Below are 24,115 nucleotides of genomic sequence, written 5' to 3'. Positions count from 1 at the left end.
TAGGAGGGGCTGAGGACCTCCAAGAAGCAAAGTTGCAAGGCATGGTGGGAGATCATGGTGAGGGCTGTGCTTGGGCAACTCTGCAGCTTCTTTGGCCGGAGAGGCTCGCTGTTCCCCCTACTCTCCTCTTGCTGAGGTTCACATTGTCTCCTGTAGACTCAGTTCCTTTCCCTGTCCTAGGAGTAGTCAGCCTGGCCCCAGTGAGCTTCCTGGAGGGCTGATTCCCAGTGGCCAGCAGCACTCCTTGGGGAGATGATCCCAGCCTTGGCTTAAGGATGCTTTGCAGTTTTTTTTGAGGAATAATCTCAGACAGCTGCCTGCTGGTTAACTTGACCCCAGGTTGCCAGAGGCACCACGTGGGGGGCGAGGGGGTCCTTTCTCGTTGACTCCCACCTGGGGTACAGCTACCCCTGTTCCTCTCCTCACCTAAGGGCTGTGCCTGCAGATTCGTGCTCCAGCTGAGCACCAGGCCAGCTGGGAGCCGGATGGCACAGTCACCTTCTGCTGTCACACTGCCAGCTCAGCACGGTGTTTTCGGGAGATTAATAGTTCAAGGAGAGAAAGTATTAACACCCTTTGGGGAATAATAGTGTTGTTACCTTTTGAGAGCCATCCTGTTTTTTTTTTTTTAATTTTTATTTTATTTTTTCATTTTGGTCAGAGAAACGGTGCGCTTAATGAACGACCGTGGCTAGCATTGGGAATGAGGTTGTGTTGCTACTCCCAGGATGCTGCCGAGGAGGTCACAGTGAAGGACAACACATCCTGAGATCTTTGAGAGATGTCAGAGAGCCCCATGTGGCACGGAGTGGATTCTCCTTCCAGCTCCTCCCCAGCTGTGAGTACAGCTGTTCCCTGGAGGGCATTTTTCTATACTCCGCCTCTCCCACTTTCTATTCTGGTGCCCGGCTGTGCAGACAGGATGTAGGCTAGTAAAACACCCCTTAATTTGGATCGGTTAGGGGTGAGGCTCAAATGAATAACCGAGCCTCTAAATCAAAGGCCTTTTTGAAGTCTTTTTTTTTTTTTACTCTCAGATTCAAATGTTACTTACCAACAGACCTAACCCCCCAAGGACCTCCTTCACTTACTGACAAAATTAATGAGTCATAATCAACTTGTGCCAATTACTGCCCTGGACATATTCTGGATATTATTCTTTTTTTTGGTGGTGGCGGGGAGGGTACCAGGGATTAAACTCAGGGGCACTGGACCACCAAGCCACATCCCCAGCCCTATTTTGTACACAAAATTCATTTATGCTTCATCTATACCTTATATACATGGCCTGAAGACAAGGTCTTACTGAGTGGCTTAGTGCCTCACTTTTTTTTTTTTGCTGAGGCTGGCTTTGAACCATGACCCTCCTGCCTCAGCCTCCCAAGCTGCTGAGATTACAGGCGTGTGTCACCATACCTGGATTCTAGATATCATTCTTGACTTTCATAACAACTATATATCATAGGTTTTGTGCTTCTTATATCATACATGTTGAAACAGAGCCCCCCCCCCCCACCAGTGAGAGAACTTGCCCAGGGTCACATGACTCTCAACGAGGCAGAAATGGAATGGAGACTCAGGTCATCAGGCCCCAAATCTGCACTGTCACTGTGCTTCCCCACTGCTGTTGACTGTCATGATCAAGCCATGAGCTCAGACCCCATTTTAGTCTCTGATTTCTATGTCTCCTGTTTTTTGTTGACCATGCAATGCTCTTTCTCAGATCATGATGAGCTATGTAGCCCAATACAATGAAGACAGAGGCTGAATGGGTACACATTTGAAAAACCAAATTATGTTCTATGCTGTATACATGTGACAAGGTGACTCTTGCTGTTATGTATAATTATAGTGCACTAATAAAAAAAATCAGCTAAAAAGAAGGAGAATCCATGCTCTACTATACCCTAGAGCATTCATTGGATTGAGTAACTTTGGGATGTGGCGGGGCGGCCGGGGGTGGTGTCTGTGTGTTGTGCACCTCGTTTCTGAAGTTTGCTGTGGACTATCTTCTACAGTCACAGTTTTCTGAGCTAGACAAGGAAAAAAAAAAATCAACCCTATTTGAATAGACCCTTTGACTTAGTATCATTCATGTCCTTTTCAGATGGTCAGACCAGTTCGAAACAGGAGAAAAACTGGTTTAGCTTCTCAAGTACTCTGACTCATATATTATTAAAAAAAAAAAAAAAAAAAGGTAACTTCTTGGCAGGAAGCCTAAGAGTTGTTCTCAATTAAAATGTTGAGTTATTATTATTTTAGGCCTTCATGTTGTAGGGTTTTGAACTCAGGGAGGTGGTACTGATCAACTGACTCTTGGATCAGGCATTATCTGGGCTCGGCAGCAGTTAACTTATGAAGTTTCCTGAGAGAGTCCTGTATCCCAGACACTCTGTGTTTTCAGGGCAGCCTGGTGTAGAGCAACTACCTGGTCTCCGCTTGTGCCTGGCTTGACCACAGGTTTTTATATCTCAAGCAAGTCATTTCACCCCTCTAGACTTATGTTTTCTCATTTTTAAAAGTAGCAGGTTAACCATGACTTTTTCTAGCCCTCAGACACTAAAAATTCTATGAAAAATAAGATACAGGTTGGATAATCTTTCCCTGAAATGCTTGGGAACAGCATATTTCAGATTTGGGGTTTTTGGATTTTTGAATAGTTGCATATACAAAATGAGATACCTTAGCATGGGAACCAATTTCTATACACAGAATTCATTTATGTCTCATCTATACCTTATATGCATGGCCTGAAGGTTATTTTACAGTATTTTTGGTGGGTCTGCATTTTGACTGCTCCATCATATGAAGACAGGTGTGGAATTTTCCACCTGTGGCTTCATTACTCAAAGTTTTGGATTTAGGGGCATTTTGTATAATTGGAATCTTTATGCTCAAACCTGTACTGTGATATCATTGTTGTTGTTGTTATATTGTGGCCCTGGGCATGGAACACAGGGCTTTGCACAAGCTAGACAAGCTCTCTCCTATTGATCTACGTCCCCAGTCCAAAATTATTATTTTTAATAGCTGCCATTTACTGAATGTCTGCTATTCACAGACACTTCACAAATTATTTTTGTTTAGTCACCATAACAATGAAATGATGCCAGAGCCTGTCCTGTTTTCACCACAGTACTTTACTTCCTTGTATATGAAGTGTACTTGGCGAGAAAAATGCTAAAGCCTATAGCCACTTAATACAGATCAAAGAAATATTTTTTTTTGTTTGCATTTCTTTGAATTTATTGAGTGACAAAGTACTTTTTTTTTTTTTTTTTTTGGAACCGGGGATTTAACCCAGGGCACTTTGCACTGAGCTCATCCCCAGCCCTTTTTATTTTTTATTTTGAGACAGGGTCTCACTAAGTTGCTTATGGCCTCAACAAGTTGCTGAGGCTGATTTTGAATTTTTGATACTCCTGACTTCGCCTCCTGAGTCCTTGGGATTACAGGTGTGCACCACCACGCCCTACTAAAGTATGTATGTTTTAATCAGATCTGGATTTATAATCTTTTTAAGAGCCATTTGATCTTGGAGTAGTTGTTGCACCTCTCTCCACCTCAGTTTCTTCCCCTATAAAATGGACACAGTGGTGATAATGCCCCTGCGTGAAGCCTGTCATGATGACTGAAAGCTTAGAGGCTCGCAGTGTGCCTAGCACCTGATCAATTCCTAACTAATCTCAGTTTCCTTTCTTCTCATAGAACAATGGTTAATCTACATAATAGATCTGTTCTATTAAAAGAGAATTTCTCATTGTTTTAAATAAATTTCTCATATACCCAATTTTCTATTGGCTTTAATGATAAAACCAGAAATATCTTTCCCTAGGGGAAAATTATCCAAAGTGAAAAGTTGGGCGGAAACATTTAAAAGCCATATTGCGGGTATAAATTTTGTGTAATAATTATATATTAATTATTTAAATTGTATTTGAAGAAATAATCATGAAGGGGATTAAGAAGATAAATAGCATGGCATAGTGAACACAAGCAAACATAAAGAGTATTCCAACTTCCAGGAACAGTAGTTACTGCATGAGCATACATCCTTGTTCCTACTTCCCATGTGCCAGATGTTAGCTTGGGTCCAAGATACAAAGGAACAACACAGGGAGGCTTTCTTTCTTCAAGAAACTCACAGATAGTGCAAGAGATTGGAAACTTCCTATAAAAGGCCAAATAGTAACTAACTTTTGGCTTTGTGGGCCATGAGGTCTTTTCTGCAACTGCTCAAGTCTACCATTGTAGCACCAAAGCTGCCGTAGATAATATGTCAATGAAGAATAACTGTGTGTCAATAAAACTTTATTTACAAAAACAGGCTCAGGGCCATATTTGACCTGTGGGGTACAGTTTGCCAACCCTGAACTTGTGGAAGAAGGACCTGTCAACAGGCAATTAAAATGTATTTTGTCCAGGTGTTTACCATTAAATAGTGTGTAATAAAATCATATTAATTATTTAAATTGTATTTGAAGAAATACAATTAAATAATTAAATAGCCCAGGGAGAGCACTCAATTAAGTTAATTGAACTTGATAGGAATATGGAACTATAGTCATTTGTATATTTGTAATTGCACCCCCTTACTCTTTTCATTTCATCATGTGCTTATAAAGATAACAAAAACTCACTGAAAGAAAAAAAATTCAAGCAGTTCAGCAAGGTTCCCATGCTTAGACTGACATCAGGTGATGAACAATGCTCAGCAATTTTGGTTGAAGTGAGACTCATCTTTTGAAGCAAGTGTTGAGCCAGAAAAGTCAGGGTGGGAAGGATTGTGGGTATTGTGGGGCTGGGGGATGGAAGAGCAATTTGGGAGAAGGGGTCCAGAGGCCCTTTGGGAGCTGGTGAGGGCTTTGGCATGACTGGGTCATGACAAAGGTTGGTGGGAGAGATGGCAGTGAGAGAAGATGAAAGAGGTTTGTGGGGCACAGCGTGCAGGTAGGAGGTGAGATGACGCAGGTCGTGGGTGGGGGGGCGCTTGACAGGGCCATGTTATGTCAGAACCATCGCCTGTGGCAGGAGGAAGCCAGGGAGCCAAAGACGATTTTCCTTTGACCTCCAAGTTCTCTCCGTGATCCATCATCTGGGTCACTAAATTCTTCCCATTCCAAGAATCCCCTGGTGGATGGGACGATCAGACGGCCCCCACACTTGTCTCCTTTCCAGAGTGGGTTGGTATGTCTTCAGTATTCATGTGATAGTCCGGTTCTGTCCAGCCCTGGGTTACACTAGATATCCCCTGGTAAGGTAGGAAAATAGGGTTTGAATTGCTCAGGAGAACAGTGTTCAAGTTACTTCCTATGTCCCAGCGTGCTAGAAGCCCCGTGTGCTGATTTCATGGAGGGCCTCAATAGTTGCTCTGTCTTGATGCCTCGGGCTGTGGGATGGGTTTCTCCTGGGGTTCTCTCTTTCTCCCCCCACCCCCCACCCTCCTAGGCCTCCCTACAGAGCTTCCTCTTCATTTCCTTTCTCACAGGTAGTCGGCGAGGGCCATTAGTAAAACATCCATTGCAGATTCTGGAACCAGGATTCTTCAAGGTTTTGATCGATAAAAAGCCATTGCTTATTAACAACCTCTGCAGCCTTATGGGGATCTGTTCAGCTTCCTCCAATGCCACAGAGGGCTTGAGACCAAATGCACAAGAACATCCAGTAAAGCTTACCACCATGGACACCCTTGTTTCCTTTAAGGCGAAGGAAAAGGGATTCCCTGTATGGCTTTCCCAGAGAGAGTCCCACATCAACTCAACCGAGGGTGTGTTCAGGTGGTTATTTTTGTTTCCCTTTTAAAGTCTCCTGGAAAGCAGTTCTACATCTCTAGCCTTTTTTAAAAGGGTTCAGATTCAGTGAGAATTGGGAAAGCCTGTGTCAGTACATGAAGCATCGAGGTTCCCACTTCTCCAACACCAGGAAGCCGCATTTTGAAAAAGGAGGCAGGCAATAGGAGACAAGGATGTGAAAAGATAGACCGGGGCGTAGGGTTTAGAATTACCATGTAAGTCCCCAAAAAGGCACTACATGAAGCTTAAGAATTCTGCCCAGCTCCGCTGCTGTGGCACACGTCAGTTTAATAGGCGAGGCATATGCCCCATCTAGCCTGGACAAGCTGGCCATTGAGTTTTGCTACAGTTTCCTCCCACAGGCCCTGGTTATGATTTTGGCACTAAGTTAGAAAAGAATGAAAGTTGAGGAGCAGTTTGAGTGACAGTTAACGGGAAACAGAGAAACCAAACTTAAAAATTCCCCCCGAGTACCTGGCAAAGATGTTTATTATGTCATTTAAGGAAGCTTGCAAGTATGCCAACCCTAATTGGCACTTGTGTTGGCTACCGTTGACAGCAAGCCTCCTAAAATTGGAGGATGAGCTGAGAGGCAAAAAGGAGAGAGTAATTTGAGGTCTTCAAATCATGCAGTGTATCTTGAATTTTGATGGAATCTTTTAAGAAAAAAATAATCTGTATACTGCTAGATGCAAAATACTAAAAAAACACAGGCTCACTTAGGCTGCCTAAATGGTAGCTAACGGACTTCATCAGTTCAGCTTCTGGATGGAGGTTATTTCTTTGTCTGTGACTAATCCTCCAGGGTGGGACTGTGTGCGTGTGTGCATGTGTGTTTGTGCGCGCATGTGTGTATGTTCTTGCCATTTCTTTTGTCTCTAGTTGAAAGGACTGCAGAGCACAGCAAACCCATGGTGTATGAAACACTGGTTCACGAGAGGCTGCCGAAATGCTATTTTAGGGGGAAAAAGAAAAGCGCCAACTTCACATTTCTCTAAATTCTAGTGACCCAGTCAAGAATTTTGTTTCGTTTCACCCTTTGAAATTTTAAGCAGTATTATCCTCTTTGTAGTATTGAACTGAAATATTTCCTTTTATCTAGACGCACTGTGCTCAGAGTGAGAACAGAGCGCTTGCTCAGTGATTGGGAAAACCCTGGTGGTTTGCTAATGGAACAGGCTCAAGCGGGGATCTCCACTTCAAAAGATGGAACTTTGGGGAAAATTTTCATTCAGTTCCCTAAAAAAAAACACTTTTTGCTTTAGTTAATGAGCATTAGCATAAACTTCAGATGTGATTTATTCCAAATCACTTTCTTTTTTTTTTTTTCTTTTTAAACAATTTGAGGTGCTGGGGTTGTGGCTCAGTGGTAAAGTGCTTGCCTAGCATGTGTGAGGCACTGGGTTCCATCCTCAGCACCACATATAAATAAATGAAGGTCCATTGACAACTAAAAGAAAAAAATTTTTTAAATAAAAAATTTGAAATTTATTTATTTTGGGACAGTATCGGGCCGTGTTGCCCAGGCTGGTCTCAAACTCAATCCTGCCTCAGCTTCCTGAGTAGCTGGGCCTATAGGTGCACACCACTGGCCTGACCCTATTTATTTATTTATTTATATTTTTATTTTATTTTTGATGCTCAGGATGGAACTTACGTCCTTGCACATACTAGGCAAGTGCTTTACCACTGAGATATATACATAGTCCTATTTTAAAAATGTTTTGACCCAGTGGCTTAGGAGGCTGAGGCAGGAGGATCACGAGTTCAAAGCCAGCCTCAGCAAAAGTGAGGTGCTAAGCAACTCAGCAAGACCCTGTCTCTAAATAAAATACAAATAAGGCTGGGGATGTGGCTCAGTCGTCAAGTGCCTCTGAATTTGATCCCCAGTGCAAAAATAAAAAGTTTTGACACCCAAGCCATTTCAAAACAAGCTTCCTCTTGGCCTGCTGCTTTAGAGTGTGTAAAAGTACATATTCTTGAAAAGATTTTGCCTTTGTTGGTTATGTTCTTAATGATAATTCATCTTACCCTCACCACCACTTTGGGGAGTATTCCTCTTCTTTTAGGGCTCACAGGTTACTTGTAGAATATTTAGAAACGTATCAAATGGAAAATAAAACTCAGCCTTAGTACCATTCTCAGTTTTGATATTTGGGATGCCCTCTAACTTTCCCCTGCAGACGTCTCTCATATTCATCACTTTTCATTCCGAGGCATTTTCATAGTTCTATATCACAGGGTTTTTCCCAGTCACTGGTTTTCACGAGCCAGATTTTGAATGGCTGTGTAATGTCACTAGGCATTCACTCAGGTCTGAGGTTTTGCTCGTGTGAGTTAAAATCAGTGAACATTGTTGCACAAGGACCTCCATGGGCCTCTCTGATCTGTTCTTTGGGGAAAATTTCCAAGAAAAGGAATTGCTGGGATACCTGTTTTTTTTTTTTTTTTTTTTTTTTTTAAGAGAGAGTGAGAGAGGAGAGAGAGAGAGAGAGAGAGAGAGAGAGAGAGAGAGAGAGAGAGAGAGAATTTTTTAATATTCATTTTTCAGTTCTCGGCGGACACAACATCTTTGTTGGTATGTGGTGCTGAGGACCGAACCCGGGCCGCACGCATGCCAGGCGAGCGCGCTACCGCTGAGCCACATCTCCAGCCCTGGGATACCTGTTTTTAAAGACATGTGCTGCCTGTTGCCAAATTGCCTTCCAGGAAAGCAGTGCCTGTTCACCCTCCTTCTACGGTTGGCATCTCTTGCATCTTGAGGATATTTTTTGAAAAAAAAAAATTTGGTAGCCAAAATATTATGCTTTGATTTTCATTAGCAGAATCTAACATTTCCTGGTGTTTTTAGAAGCATTTCTGCTTCTTATATTTTGTCCATTGTCTGGGTGTTTAACCCGTTTCTAGTTGGAGTACTAGTCTATATTGAGAAAAAAATATATTTAAGAGAGAAAACCTAAAAAAAAAAATTAATACTCATTAAATGTTTAGGGTGTTAATGTTCTATGGATATAGTTTACAAATTTAAGTATTTATAACTTGGTTTATGGCATTTTTGATGGCTAGAAGTTTTAAATAAAAGTTAAAATTAATAATAAAGTAGTATCGGTTAAAGTATCATAAAATCTACCAGTCACTTTTTTTAGGTTATTTTTTTCCCCCCTTAGTTTTTAATCCATAGAATTTCCATCTCCAAAGTCAGATAAGTAATCTATTTTCCTCCAATTATTTTAAGGTTTTATTTCTTGTGTTCTATCCTTAAAATACATAGGTACAAAAATAGTCTACTAGAATTTTTTTACCTCTTTTTTTTTTTTTTTTAAACAAAGTATGTAGCAACCAACGTGCAGTGTGTGAAACACAGACACACATTTTAGAATCATTGTCTCCCCATTCAGTCCTGGCCCAAAGCTCCCTTGGGCATCACCATGGAGTGTCCCGATGGGAGAATAGTGGCTCAGAAGTTGAAGCTGAGGCTGGGGATGTGGCTCAAGCGGTAGCGCGCTCGCCTGGCATGCGTGCGGCCCGGATTCGATCCTCAGCACCACAAACAAACAAAGGTGTTGTGTCCGCCAAGAACTAAAAATAAATAAATATTAAAAAAAAAAAAAAAAAAAAAAAAAAAAAGAAGTTGAAGCTGAGATGATGAAATGGGGCTATGACGTGACTGCTTTTATGATCTTGTTAAATCTGCAGATGAAGTGTTAACATGCTTCATTAAAGGGTTGCTTTCATTGTTCTCAAGGAAATGGATTTGAGGAAGGCTGAAGTTAATGCAGGGAGACTCTTGCATTGTTCAGGAGCGTGAGGCTGGAAACCTGGCTCACATCTTGCCCCGCCAACACCATCCCAAGGAAATTTAATCAGGGAACGGGGGTTCAGTTTGCAAATAACAGGAAACCACTCTTGAGTATTTCAGGAGCTATGTATTTATTTATTTATGTTTTTATTTTATTTTATTTTTGATGCTCGGGATGGAACTCGGGGACCAAATACAGGGAAACAGTGCTCACTGCATTGCTAGAGCGGCTGCAAGCTGGGGCTCTGGAAAGATTCCCAGCGCAGTGCCCTAGAACTAGCCTGCCCGGGAGTCTCAGTTAGGAACCTGGAAATCTGGGAGTCACGCCCCCAACCACTGGCTCCAGAATCACACTTCCTTAGCCACTGCTAGAACTGTTGGCTCCAAGACCCCCCCAAACCCTGCTGGGTCTGTACCACTTACCCCTTTTGACATTCTTCCTAATTCAAGGCAGTCCAGGAATCAGAAGTAGGCTAAACACTGAGAGTTGTTCTGGGGTGTGCACCTGACCAGCAGACCCTAAATCGTACCTGAAACCTTCACTGTAAGGAGGTCTGGTAGTGTTATTTTCAGACCTGCAGCCCTCGTTACAGGAACACACACCTGAAGGAGGGTGGACTCTCAGGTGAGGTGTGAATGCCTGTTGTTGATATGTTCCGGGTGTATTTGAAAGGTAGAATCTGCTAAAATTGCTGGTTGATTTAGTGGGGAGAAAGAAAGAGAGGTTAGCAGAGTGATGTTGGAGATTAAAAAAAAATGAGCTCTGGTCTTGAACTTTTTAAAGCATTATTCTCATCAGATTTTTTTTTTTTAATGTTAAAAATTCACATAGCCTTGGCTTCCTAAACGACCAATTGTCACATCTTATCTGTGGCAATGTGAACAAATTTGAGAGCCAGGTGATCCCAAAGTTTCCTCATACTTCTGAAATTCTTTAGAATTCTTTAAGAGATAGCACTCTGTTGGAACATATTTTACTTTCCTGGTACATGTTTGTCATTATCAGAAGTAGAAGTTAAACAAGGGAGGCAGCTCAGTGGAGTCCTTCAGCTTGGCCCTACCCAGCCCAATGGAATGTGCCTCTAGGGTGGGCCTCCAGGATTACCAGGGTGTTGTTTTTAGGCGGGTCCCCAGGCCTGAGTAACCCTTATCTTGGTAAACCTGCTGGGACCTCCCAGTCCCTCTGCTTGTTGATTCAGATAATGCTCCCCATTCCTGCATCTAATTGAGGAGGGTTTAAGGCACCACCCAGGTGGCTGGTCACTGCCTTGTACTAGACTCTCAGGCCCCCTCCAAGGGGGGTGGGTACCCATAGGCTGAGATTGGTGATGCCACTCAGTACTTCTACCCCGTCTCGCTTTCCTTACTGGCCTTATGAGCCAGTCTTCCGGTGGCGTCTTACTTTTGGACTCCAGCATTGTTAATTGATAGGGGTCGTATTGAGGTGATCACCGAACAACTTATTAGGTAGCAACTAAATTGGGTTATGGCTGCCCAAGGCCCAAAGTAGTAATTGTTCAGGTGGCTGAACGGGCAACAGCATTGGCCATTTTCTCCATTCCCCTGAATGCTTTTATTGAAATCTCTCACCTCCCAACCATTTAGTATAAGCAGAATGTAGTCCTTTGCATCGTTTAACCTCAAATAAACTCATCAATGGGAAGTGTTGGTGGAGACAGGGAAGTGTTTAAAAGCAGAGGGAATGATAGAGGCGGCAGCTGGTGCATTCCTCACCCGCAGCAGCTTGGGGTCAGGGCTTGCTCCTCTCCTGCCAAGAATGTGCCAGGCTGAGGTTCACACAAGGCACGATGCGACTGAGAGATGAACCGTTACAGGTGTGTAAGCGTCTCTCCTCACAGACCGTGTAAACTAAGCTAGGGAACAGAATGCACACGCGCTGTTCATGGTAATGCTGTAACTCCCATTTTAAGGCAAATCCTTCCTTCCTGAAGTTAGAAGTAGGTTGCATGCCAAAAAAAAAGTCTTTATTATTAAAAATGCATTTTCTTCTAGAAACAGCATATCCGTGAATGTTGCTTTTCCAGGCTTGCCTCCAAAAGCCCACTTTAGACATCTTGGAGCTTTATACTTCTGCTCTTGCAGTCTAGAGGAAAAGCCAACTACCGTGTGTGTTTTACGCAGTGTAAGACACTCCCTGCTCTTGGGAGTTGATTGTTTAGAACCAAGCCTGGGATGGCAAAGTTCATGGGTTGTCTTATCATAGCAGGGAAAAGGCAGAACAGAACCCCTGGAGGTTCTCAAGGTCAGGACAGGGTCAGCCTGGGTGTCTTGGGATCACCATGGTTCTTAGACCACAATGCCGTGCCTACCTCCAGAGGTTGTCCTTCAGTGGATCTTAGACGAAGCCCAAGAATCTGCATTTCTTGCTAGTTGCCAGGTGATGCACATGCTTTAGGTCTTATGGTTCTGGAGCACATCTAGAGAACCACAGGAGTCCTCCTAGAAGGAAGCTGGCCCTCTAAAGCTGCTATCTGAATTCTGAATGGGATTCTGCACCACCAGCCTGGCTGTCCTCCCCATACACATGAACAAACGTTGACAACAACTGTCCCAACTGTGCATTGCCAGCCAGACCCTCCTGCAGTCTGGCTCTGCATTCCCACATTCCTTTATTCCCTTTCTTCCCCCAATATATATAGTCCCCCCCCCCGCACCCCCACCCAATACAGATCACCTGAAAACAGATGGATGAACAGGTCTCTGGTGATTGGAGCCTGTGTCAGGGGCATCATCCAGCAAAGTCCCAAGGAGTCCAGGCAGAAGTGGGACCCATGTGACAGGCAGTGCCTTCCTTCTCTCTAAGCCAGGTGCCTTCCTCTGCCACTGCTGGTGCTGACCTGAGCTTTCCCCAAATCCCTCTGAAGCTGAGACCCACAGCAGTATCCTCCAGGGCCCTCACCAGACTTTCCAGAAGTTGGGAAACAGGGGCAGGACCTGAGTTTGCAAGGATCCTCTGCATTACACTCAGGGTCTCAAGGTGGTGGGGGAGGGAGACACTTAAGAAGATAGAGCTAAGTTCCAGCCCCCACCCAAGGCCTGGAACAGCCCTTTTCCTCGCCCTTCATGTCTCTGTTTCCAGAACACCTCTCGCTGGCATTCACAAATTCCACCCCTGTGTTGCATGTTCCCAGCTGAGTTTACCACCCCCACTGCTTGGCCTCCACCTACCTGGAGTGGAGACCCCCCAAATGGAAGCTTAACTACTTTTTTGCCCCAGCAGCAGGACATCTACATACCACTGAAGGTGGACATCAGCACAGAATAGCAGGGATGGGCATTGCAGTTTCCAGAGTGCTAGCCAGGGTGAGGGGGTGGGGGTTCGTGTCTGTCTGCCCTCTGACCCAGAAGTAGTCTTGAACACATGTCACGTGGCAGGAAAAAACACTGTTTTGTCACTTAATTCTACAAACGGAAAGGGGAGGAATTGGAGGACCATTTTTATTTATCAAATTAAATAATAAAAATTGTACAAAATAAACTATCATATTTACTTTTTGACTGGCTTTCTCTCCAAGTAGCGCAGCTACCTTTATAGAGCAATAAAGAAAAACACCAGGAACATTTAGAAGAAAAAAACAAGAATGTTTAGTTAAAGTTCATATTTCAACATTCACCATTAATTCCTGCCTTTATTTCTAAAGCTACAGTGTGGGGAGGGTTGTGGGGTAAAAATGCAAAAGTCACTCTTGTGTCATTATAGTACCCTGGGTTGGTAAGTCTTCCCATCTCCTGGGTGGCTGTAGTAGCTCTGCTGGGGTGGGGTGCTGCTCATCATGGGCACTGGTCATCAGTGACACCCCATCTCCTTAGCTGGTCCCTCTCCCTTCGTTCCCTGTGGCCATTGGAACAGAAAGAATATATATTCTCAAAATTTCATGAATTACTCCTTTCAGAGTTTGATAACCCATTCCAGATAAAAACACTACATTTTGTTTTATGGTTAAATTGCACTTTTCATTGAATTTTCAAAAACATTAATGAGACTTTTAATGACTGACGCGACATGGCTCTGACACCAGTGCCATGGTCCTTGCAGGGTTATTGTATTGCCCTTATGATTGAGTACAACTAGGTCTGTATATGTGTCTCTCTGATTATTTTTTATTTGCCCCTCTCTAGTGGGATCTTGTGTGTGATAATGCCTGGAAGGTCCATATCGCTAAGTTCTCCTTACTGGTTGGATTAATCTTTGGCTACCTAATAACTGGATGCATTGCTGACTGGTGAGTACCAACGTGCCTTCCGCACGAACCTTTGGGAGCCACAGCACGACTTTGCTGGCTAAAGAGAAATGGTCATTGTTAGCATATTGTTACTGTGTCTTTTTTCTATCCTGGTGTTGATACCAGAGCCAGAGCCAAAGCTGCCGCCTTGGGGAATGCTAAACTAAAAGGATTGGTCAGTGCACATAATGAACCATTTGGAAGTGAGAATTTAGATTCATGCAATTTCTCTAACTGCTAGAAAATAGCAAAACCAGCCTGCAGCCTCATCTACTACTGACATTCGATGTTTAGTAAGGAAGAACTTGAGGCCTCAGGTGTAGGACTCTATGGGCTGCACTGAGGGGTAGATGCACACAATGCTTTAAAAATTAGAGGGGATCCGGGCTCGCTGGTGTGCATCTGTAGTCCCAGCTACTTAGGAAGCTAGGCAGAGGATCACTCGAGCCCAGGAATTTCCAGGATTCCCTGAGTAAACATGGTGAATCCCTGTCTTAAAAAAAAATAGAACCGAATAAACAAATAGGGGAGGGACTAGAGACCTTCGTCCACATGGACTGAAAGGGTAAGGCAGCTCTGGTTAGCACCTCAAAACATCATACAGACTTTAGAGACAGTTCTTTACTTGGCCAGGATGCCCTGTGGGCTTCATGCGGAAGGAAGGCCTTAGAATATGGTAGCATTTGGATGATGGGTGGGCGCTGCAGACAGGGGAGGAAACGTGAAGAGAGGCCAGGGTGAAAGCACTTTATCTGGGTGGGTGAGGAAGTAAGGTTGCCTTGAGCAGAGTGTGTGTTTCAGGATGAGGTGATGAAGTTGTCCGGTAGAGATCAGGAGGGGAAGATGGTAGCTGAGTTATTAATGATGATAATGACTATGATGTCATTAGCATCTCACACTGATTACTGTGTACCGGGCACAGCGCCAAACATTCCCAGACATGTAACAATCCCATCCTCCAGCATCCCTGTTGGGTAAGAGCTGTTACTACCTGTTTTCATCATTGAAAAGTCGAAGCATAGAAGTTTAGGTAAATCCCCAAGTTCACCCCACTTTAATCTGGAGAGCCAGGACTTGACACCAGGCCACCTGACCCCAGAGCCCGTGTCTCTCCACCGGTGTGCCACAGCACTTTTATCAAGGGTATTCTGTGGTACAGAGAGACAATTGTGCCATGTAAGGCTCAAGGACAGGCGCTGCAGAGCGGTCTCTCCCTTTCCACTCTTTTTAAAGGAATTTTGGTTTTTGTTTTGTTTTGTTGTTTTTGATGAGTCAGCACATCTTGGGCCTGATGACATAATAAGGGCCAAGAATAATAGGGAACAAACTGTGTATGTCTTTGTGATGCCCTTTCTACCCTGGTTAACTGAGAAAGCTGGCTCAGGCAAAAGCCAGGAGCCCAGAGCAGACAGCAGTAGAGGATTCAGAGGCCACTTTAAAGCTGTGGAAATTTCCTCCCTAAAGCTAGTGTCTGTTTGTGAGTTCCTTGTGCGAACATATAATGTGATTTCCTGTGTGCCCAGAATCTGCTAAATCATCACTTGTAAATGCTTCCTATGGACACCTACCCTGTGGACGGTAATAGAAAAGTCTTCAGCGACCTCAGGGGATGTATGCTGGGGGCCCCTTTGGGGTTTTTGTTGTTTGTTTTGTTTTGCTTTTGAGGATAGGCAATAGGGTTTTTTTGTTTGTTTGTTTTTAACCAAATGCATAGGTTTTTAGTATGAACTATACTAGTCTAAAAGATCCTGTTTTTCAAAAATCTGCATCGAAATGAATTAGAAATATATATCAGTAGAATCCATGTCACCTTCTTTCTGGAAAAACATGCAGACTTGATGCAGGTTGTAGTGTCCTTATTCAATGAAAGATTTAATAGGAAAGTAAATATGGGCTTTTATTAAATGAATTAGTCTCCAAAGGTCTAAGATGCTTCAAGGCTGTTTTTGTGACATCGTATTCTTGCACATCTTGCCAAATGGCCTCCCTGGTCACACACCAGATGTAGGGACAAAAGACCAAGGTGCTTGGGTCTTCCTCTGTGAGTAGCTAGAAGTCTGATGTTGTAGTCACTTCTCTACAGTCATTTTCCCAGGTCGAGGTTGGGTAGACAAGCAGGCGTGCTCTGGGGATTCGGAGGCAACTGCTTTGGGGGGTGTTTTGAACATTCTGAATGAGCCTCTCTTTCACTTTGGAAGTTTGGTGTTTTCCAACAACACCCATGCACACTTTTTTTTTTTTTTTTTTTTTTTTTTTTTGGCATTTTACTCCTGCTTGAGCCTTGCTTAAAGGGAAATAAACCCTGTTAAGGGAACTCCAGACCTCACAGTTGGGGGCCCAGTTTCATGGCTGCAGGGGGAAGTGGATCAAGTCAGAAGCAAGCTTTCTAAGATGCAGTCAACATACAGGAAATTTAAATGTACACTGCTTTCTTTAAAAAGTCATGCTTGAGACCTGGGTTTTGTCTGGGGTGTGTGATAGGAATGGTTAGGTGGTGTGTTAGTGCAGATGCAGGAGAGATGCAGGCCAGGGGTTGGGCCACCTCCCTGCCCTTGATTGCTCTGTTACAGGCTGTCCTGCATGTGTAATTATAGTTCATGGGCTGCACCCTTTGCCCTTGGACTCCTGTTGGCCAGTGGGGAATACAAGCTGCAGAGCCTCAGTGGAGAGGAGCTTGAGGTCAGGCATTGGTCTCCGCAGGGCTGGAAGGACTGCTGCCTCCTGTCAGGGGCCCTCCGAACCGCGCCTCTCTGCCACCCATGGCTGTCTGTCCCCAAGCTCCCTCCTGCTAAGAGCTACAAGGTTGAGCACTATCCCTCCTAGTTTCTCTCCCAGTTTGCTCCCTCTTTTATAAATAATCCCTTTACAATCTCCTCCCATTACTTCCATGTCTATTTCCTATGGAGACCCCATATGGTTTCCCACAACTACTGTTACAAATGACTACATTCTTGGTGGCTTCGACAGCACAAAGCAATCATCTTCTGTAGGTCACAAGTCCAACAAGGGTGTGCAAAGCAGTGCTCTTCCCTAGAAGCTCAGAGACAGACATGTTCCTGCTGTTTCTGGCTCTCTAGGAACCAGACACATTCTGTAGATTCTGTCCATTTCTTCAGAGCCAGAGATGGCAAGTCAAGACCTCATGCTGCCTTCTCTCAGGTTCCCTGTAGCCGGGGAAGATGGTCTTATAATAGGTCAAACCCACCACACCTCAAGGTCCTCCTTAACCTTAATCACTCCAGAATCCCTTTTGCCCTGAATAGTAGTTCTGAGGATTAGGATGCAGACATCTTTTTGGGGGGTGAGGGGGAAGGTACCAGGGATTGAACTCAGGGGCACTCGATAGGGTCTCACTGAGTTGCTTAGCAACTCGCTTTTGCTGAGGCTGGCTTTGAACTCATCATCCTCCTGTCTCGGCCTCCCAAGCCTCTGGGATTACACATTGTGCCCAGCAGGACACAGACATTGTTCAAGGCCATTTTTTCTGCCAACCACAGATCCTAAGTGAAAAAGTCCTCTGTGTTACAGACTGAGGAATATGATTTTATCAGTCATCTCTAAGGGATTCTGCCCTAGGGAGCCAGCTCATATTAGAACTCCAAGGCTTGTAACTGGCATGTATTGAACACTTGCTACGTCTCCTGAGTGTTTCCACACCCCTCAGCAACCCTGTTAGGTAGGTATTTTACTGCTTCTTGCAAAAGGGAACAGAAGCTCAGCAGGCACGCTTGGCCTTTTCTAAGGTCAGATAGTTCAAAAGTGGTGTGAGCCATGATTCACAACCAGGGTGCTCTAATTTCAAAGATGTTATATGCTCCACGGTCCCTAATGATAAGTTTCACTTACTGATTTTAGCAATCCTTTAGGAGGTACTTAGAATGGTTTCTGAAGATTAAAAAAAAAATCAATCATCTTTTCTAAAACATGTCAGAACCAGTCAAGCCATGTTTGGCGAGTGTCCGGGACGTAGCCTGCAGGAAGAATGAGAGCAGAAACATTGAACTAGCTTCTTGGTAGTTCAGGCATTCTGGTCATGTCCATCATCTCCCTTCACTGACCATCTCAATAACTGCAAAAGGATGCTTAGCCCCATTTTACAGATGAGATAGGTAAAGAGAAATAAAACCGGGTTTTAGATTTTTGTTTGTTTTTCTTCATTTTAGGAAAACAAGCCATATTTTAAATTTATTTTTGTTCATGAATGGAAAATGAATAAAATCATCTGGTAAGGTCTTTCCCAGTCATGACGACCCCACTGGTCAAGGGAAGTAAGGTCTAATATCTCTAGACAAGACCACTGATGTACAACAACATTGAGCTGATAGCCTTGGCCTCATTTAACAAAACCCCAAGTGACGGATGGAGATGGTTAGAACCTTAGAAAGTTCTGAAGGACATGCTTCCCTGTTGTTTCTGCCCCCATATTTTCTTAAGATTATATCTATCTCCTTCTTAGGGCATTCCTTACTGAGTGTCTTCTTTTTATTTTTTTCAAGGGCTTTATTGAGAGATAATTTAAATACCCATGGAAAGAGTACAAATAAATGAGTTTTTGCATATTTGCAGAGTTATGCTGAGTTTAACGCAGTTCTACTTCCCTTCCAAGGATGGTGGAAACGTGCTCATAAACATCCACTTTCCAGTCTCGTCCCCACCGCTGGGCAGCCACCTCTCCACCTCTGTTCCTCTGTATTTACCTTTTTCAGGCATTTTATTTGTACATAGATGCCTTGACATAAACATGCCCAGGATAGTTGTTCAGCTAAGCTGCGTGGTGTTTAGGGTACTGGACCTGAATTTGTTTGCCCCCTCCTTCATCGGTGAGCTCTCCTTCTGATCCAAGCCGGTCGTGTTACATATTAACTCATTTGGTGAACTTAGTGCTGCAGTTTATTTCTGATTGAATTAATGAAGATGGAAGGTTATCTTGGGGACATGGAGAACTAGTGAGTTCCAAATCCCAAGGGGAACCTCCATCCTCCCTCTCATCCTCACCCCAAAGCACATCGCCCCCACGTCACCAATCCTGCACTGGCCGGCCCCCGTGATCCATACATTTACTGTAACTTCTGCCCTTCCAGGGGGCTAATTGGGGGAGCTCACTGTCAGGACCACGCTGGTTATTTAAGTTCAAGCCATCTTGACTTAGTGTGTGATCTCTTGAAACTTACCTTCTTGTCATGTAGCCGAAACAGATTGGCAGTTGCCCTGGCCCGGGCTCTGCAGGCTGTGTGTAGGATCGGGCACCTGGCTTAGTTAACAACCTGGAGAAGATAACTAAAGCCTTTACTCCGTACCCATGTTGACTTTCTGGCCAGTTCCAAAGGTCAGAGATTTCTCAAGACGTTTCATGCTGGGTGTGTCCAGGTTTATGTTTGGGGAGTTATTATTGATTTTGTTCCTCCTGCTTTGAATCATCCCTGTTTATACTCAGAAATAGACTCGGCAACAGGAATTGGGTTCATGTCTCAATCCTCTTTCCCAGTAGCTATTTGATGTGTGCTCCCTTCGCCCAGGATCAGGGGGTTGGGCTAAATGTCCCCAGAAGGCCTTTCTGTCCCTAGGAGTCCACGATCTAGTAAAGTGGGTCTAGACAGCATGAAGACTTTAGTCCAGTACTCATTCAGCATATACTGAGCACCTGCTGGGCACTGGGTTTCAGGAGGGTCGCCATCCCGTTTAACAGCGACTCCTTTCCCCCCTCTCCCCACACAGGGTCGGCCGGCGGCCTGTGCTGCTGTTCTCCATCATCTTCATTCTGATCTTTGGACTGACTGTGGCACTGTCAGTGAATGTGACAATGTTCAGCACACTCAGGTTCTTCGAAGGATTTTGCCTGGCTGGAATAATTCTCACCTTGTATGCACTACGTAAGTAGAAACCTTCACGGCGACTGTTACAAGAATTAACAGAAGTATCATTGCCTGGGAAAGATATCGTGCATGCAGGTTGTTTGGGTTGGCAATTCTTTAGAAGTACAAACTTTAGAGGCCTTGATGATTGTGAAAGAGGTTTTTTTTTTTTTTTTTTTAGATGATACTGTCCAGCATTTACTTAATCCTTACCTCCAGCTTGGGCTCAGTGCCCATCATAGGACACAGAAGGTTGCACAGTGGCCTGGAGCAGTGGGCATCAGCCCGTAGCTGTTATGGAGTGGCTTTTGCTTTCCTCTGGAATTTTCTGCATTGATATTTTCTGTGCACTTCCAAATCCAGTGCATACTTGGGTATCCCTGTACTTGGTTCTGAAAGAGCATACTAGATTTCTTTTACTATAGGGTTTGGACTTAGCATTTGCATTGACTCTTTGAGTTTTTGTTTTTCTTCTTCTTTTTCCCCTCTAAGGCCATATGGAGTGCAAATTTTCTATATTCTCACATGCCCAGAGGTGACTTTAAGTGGTCTGGAATTGATCTCTAAGTGTTAGAAGAATAAATGGCAAGATTTGGTAGCATCTGCTTTTTTAAAAAGGGGATTAAGAAAGTTTTACTTCATTATTCTGTCATGTTTGTTGGCTGCATTACCTCTGCTGTCAAACGTGATTATGTTTCACTTATTCGTTGTCGACTTTCTAGAAGACAACCACATGCCAATAAAGAGAAGGAACATTTCAAGCATGGTGGATATTTCATGCTTTTTAGTCACTGAGTGGAAGGATCTTTGGGGAAGACTGTAGGATAGTTTATGACATGTTTTGTCTTCCTCTCTCCCCTTGACAATATGAGTAGGAGTCAGGTATAGATTTGGTAGCAGTTTCCATCACGATACAATAAGAATATTTGAATTCTCTTAAACATTCCTAATAAAAGACTTCTTTATATAACAAAATTTTTGTTCCACCAGAAATATAATCAATTCATGACCTAGCTTTTTAGCTACAAGGAAAGAAGGGGTGGAGAAAAAAAGCTACAGGTATATTTTTCTGAATCCATGATTGGTGTTTGTGGCATCCTCTTCCAACATTTTACTGAATCGTAGTTTCTTGGGGATCATCTTTTCCAGTTTGTTTATGTTTATTTTGGAGCCCTCATGGCTCGGAGAACTCTTTCAAAATGTATGTGTGACAAGGTCAGCGGATCTAGGTGTCTGGCTGTTCTGTGGGTGTTGGGCTTGAAGGCCTCCAGAAAAAGTGCCTGTGATGTTCTCTGTGGCCCTGGTCCCTGTGGGTCTGTGCAGCACAACAGCTCACAGCTCTTTTCCTGGGGAGTCTCCTGGCCCTGCTCTCTGTCTGTCTGATGGCATCTTCTCTCTGGGCAGCCATCCTTGTCAGAATGATTGTGGAGGGAGGATGGCAGTCCAGTCTCTCTCTGTGGACTCTCATTGAAGGGTATAGTTCTGTACTTTGAAAAAACAGAATATCTGTGCTTTGGGGACTTAGCAGACAGTATAACCCCAGCCTCACCACCCCCAAGCCAACAGTGTTCAGGAAAAATTGCTTTACAGCAAAGATGGCATATTGGTTTTATCTTGCATGCCAAGTGCGAAGGATGGCTTAAGGCTGCCAGAGAACAGGGAGACTTCTGAGGAAGGGCTCAGCAGAAGAGAACCCCTGGATCCATTAGCCATGTCAACCAGGGCCAGGGAAGGGCTGCACATGTGACTGGCCTTTGCCATCTCAAGAGACTATCCCTGAATTAACACCAGACCAGGCAAGATTTTAACCTGAACCTCATGTGTTTCAGATTTACATAGAACCTCTTTACCGACTATGACATCATTGTGCCGTGGGCCCTGTGAAACCTGTTGCTATATTTATCTTGCTGTAAAAAAAAAAATGATGCTAAAGACTTTTTATTAGATTAAATAGGCTCTATAGTAGAAAGTTCTCTTCTACTTCAGAACTATACAAAGAGTGTGCTCATCCTAGGGAATTGCTTAGCTTTTCTCTCCTAGACAAAGATTCATATAACCTGGACATTGGCACATTTTTTCCTGTAAAGGGCCAGCAAATAAATATTTCAGGTTTCATGGGCCATTTGGTCTCAGTTGCAGCTACTCAGTTCTGCCACTGTAGCATAAAAGCAGCTATAAAGAATATGTAAATGAATAGGGGTGGTTGTGTTCCAATAAAACTTTGTTTTTGAAGCAGATGGCCAGCTAGATTTGTCCAGTGGGCCAGAACTTTTCAACCACTGATGTAATGGATTCATGTGTGGGCCTGATGATACCGGCTCGAAGTTCTGACCTCCCTTCCTAGTTTCATCTGGACTTCTTACTTTATGTTTCCATTGTCCCATTTTCCTATCTCCATCATTTGTGTTATTTTATCACATGTATTTGTGTAAGCACTTTTACAATGGTTTGCCAGTAAAATATGGTATAGAAAATAATGGTTGTGTTTTCTTAAGATGTGGGTCTAACATTCCAACACGATGATAAATGCCATTGTCATAAAAATGTCCAAGTATCAACCGGTGGCCCACTGTCAGAGTTAAGAAAGCATCTGGAATAGCACAATTGAAATAAAGCAAAAGGCTGTGACTTGGAGCTCAAGGAGAGGATAGTCAACAATGAAAATTAGGGGGATTTGTTTGGGAGATGGCAGAAGACCCATACTTGGCAAGGGTAGGAAATGGGGGTGGTGGCTGGGCTGGGGTAGCCCATCTTTTTGAATCATGAGAGTTTGGAGAACCCACAGGCTGGAGACGGGAAATTCAGAAAGATGCTCCTAGTCAACAGGGCAGGGTGACTACAAATTTCCAATTCATATGCTTGTTGGTGTTTTTAGGCATGCTTAGGTGAAACTTGAGAATTTGTTTTGCTTTAGGGAAATTTATTAATAAGTTGGGTCACAGGGGTAAAGGAGTTCCTAACTCTAAAGAAAAGTTTAAAACTTTGGGGCGTTGATTGTTTGGAACTTACATTTTTAATGATTCTAAGTTTTCTCCCCTTTTAACCAGGTTTTTAACTCAGTGCCTTTGCCTGACCCTTCTCATCACAGATCTGCACATCCTTCTTTTTTCAATCTTGCACATGCTTTGCCATGTAAATAGGGAAGTAACTATTCTTGCTGTTGTGATTTCTTGTGCAGCTTACGAGGAAGGTTGGACGTGTCATTTTGGGAAATGCTGCTGACTTGTGAATGTTTTCTGCTTTATTTGCAAGACTGCCCAAGAGTTTTTTTCTTTGTTCCCCCCCCCCCACCACCCCGGCTTTGGATTTATTTGTTAGGTACATTGTGGTTAAATATTCTACTCTTTAAACTTTTGTTTTCTTCAAGTTGCCAAAGTGAGAAGTAGTTGTGTAATTGGGACATAAAATAGAGACTGTTGGCATCTTCTCCGGAAGTCTTTACACAGAAGCAAAGTGTACATTGGCAGTAGCAACAGAGACTGGGCCATGCCAAGTGAGTTTATGCAGGGCCACAGGAGAGGTTCCTGCCTGCATATCTCTGAGACCATTGTGAGACGCTAAATAATTAAATACACTGGGGCTACATCAGTGGCTTAATGATTTAATTTTATAATTTTATCTTTACCTCTGGACACACACACACACACACTTGATTTAGCCAACAAGGAACACAGACCAAGAAAAAGGAGTAAGTAGATCACATTTCCACTTGTTTATGAAAATAAAGTCTTGTCAAAAACTAAAGAGATGGTCACTTCTGAATTTAAGCAGTCATGGTGGACCGGGCTATGAATCCCTTTCCCATCCAGGATTCTATAATATCACAGGCAAAGGGACACAGCGTTATCCAAGATGTATCTTTCTTCAAAAGAAGCATCTGGTCATGGTAGTGTGAACTTGTAGCTCCAGCTACCTAGGAGACTGAGGCAAGAAGATGCGTTTAGCCCAGGAGTTTGAGGTCAGTTTGGGCAACATAGGAAGATAATGTCCGTCCGTCCTCCTCCCCCCCCCAAAAAAAAAAACCCCACCACCACCAACAACAAAAGAAGTCAATGATATGATGTTTTGTAAGAGAGAAATATATCATTTCATTTATTTATTTGATGGCAGGGATGGAACCCAGGCTTCAGGAATTCTAGGCAATCACTTTATCACTGAGCTGTACCCCCAGCCCATATTATTTTCCCAACTTGAAATAATGAACAATGCCTTTTTGCTAGCAGAGAGAACTTACTTAGTGTGGGCAAATAAATGAAACTTTTTTTTTTTCTTTTCTGGTCTAAAAGCAATGAAAAATTTTCCTGAAAATTCCTCTCAGAGATGTTCTCATTGTAATAACACTCCTTCCAACTTACACAGCATAAATAATTGGGTAAATTTTACCCATAATCAGGAAGTGACTCAAAATTTCTCAGATGACTAAGTTAC

General features: G+C 43.5%; 1 protein-coding gene across 1 annotated transcript in view; it reads left to right on the top strand.

Moving 5' to 3' along the window:
• Slc22a23 (solute carrier family 22 member 23) overlaps positions 1 to 24,115 on the top strand; it is a 179,131-nt gene that overhangs the window by 27,455 nt on the left and 127,561 nt on the right. The window contains exons 2-3 of the mRNA XM_026407108.2: positions 13,732 to 13,835; positions 19,551 to 19,705. Coding sequence (XP_026262893.1) covers positions 13,732 to 13,835; positions 19,551 to 19,705 — 259 coding nt within the window. The remainder of the gene's footprint in view (positions 1 to 13,731; positions 13,836 to 19,550; positions 19,706 to 24,115) is intronic.

This window comes from Urocitellus parryii, chromosome 8, assembly GCF_045843805.1.
Source record: "Urocitellus parryii isolate mUroPar1 chromosome 8, mUroPar1.hap1, whole genome shotgun sequence".
Lineage (NCBI taxonomy): Eukaryota > Metazoa > Chordata > Mammalia > Rodentia > Sciuridae > Urocitellus > Urocitellus parryii.
This window is presented reverse-complemented; position numbering and strand designations above follow the sequence as displayed.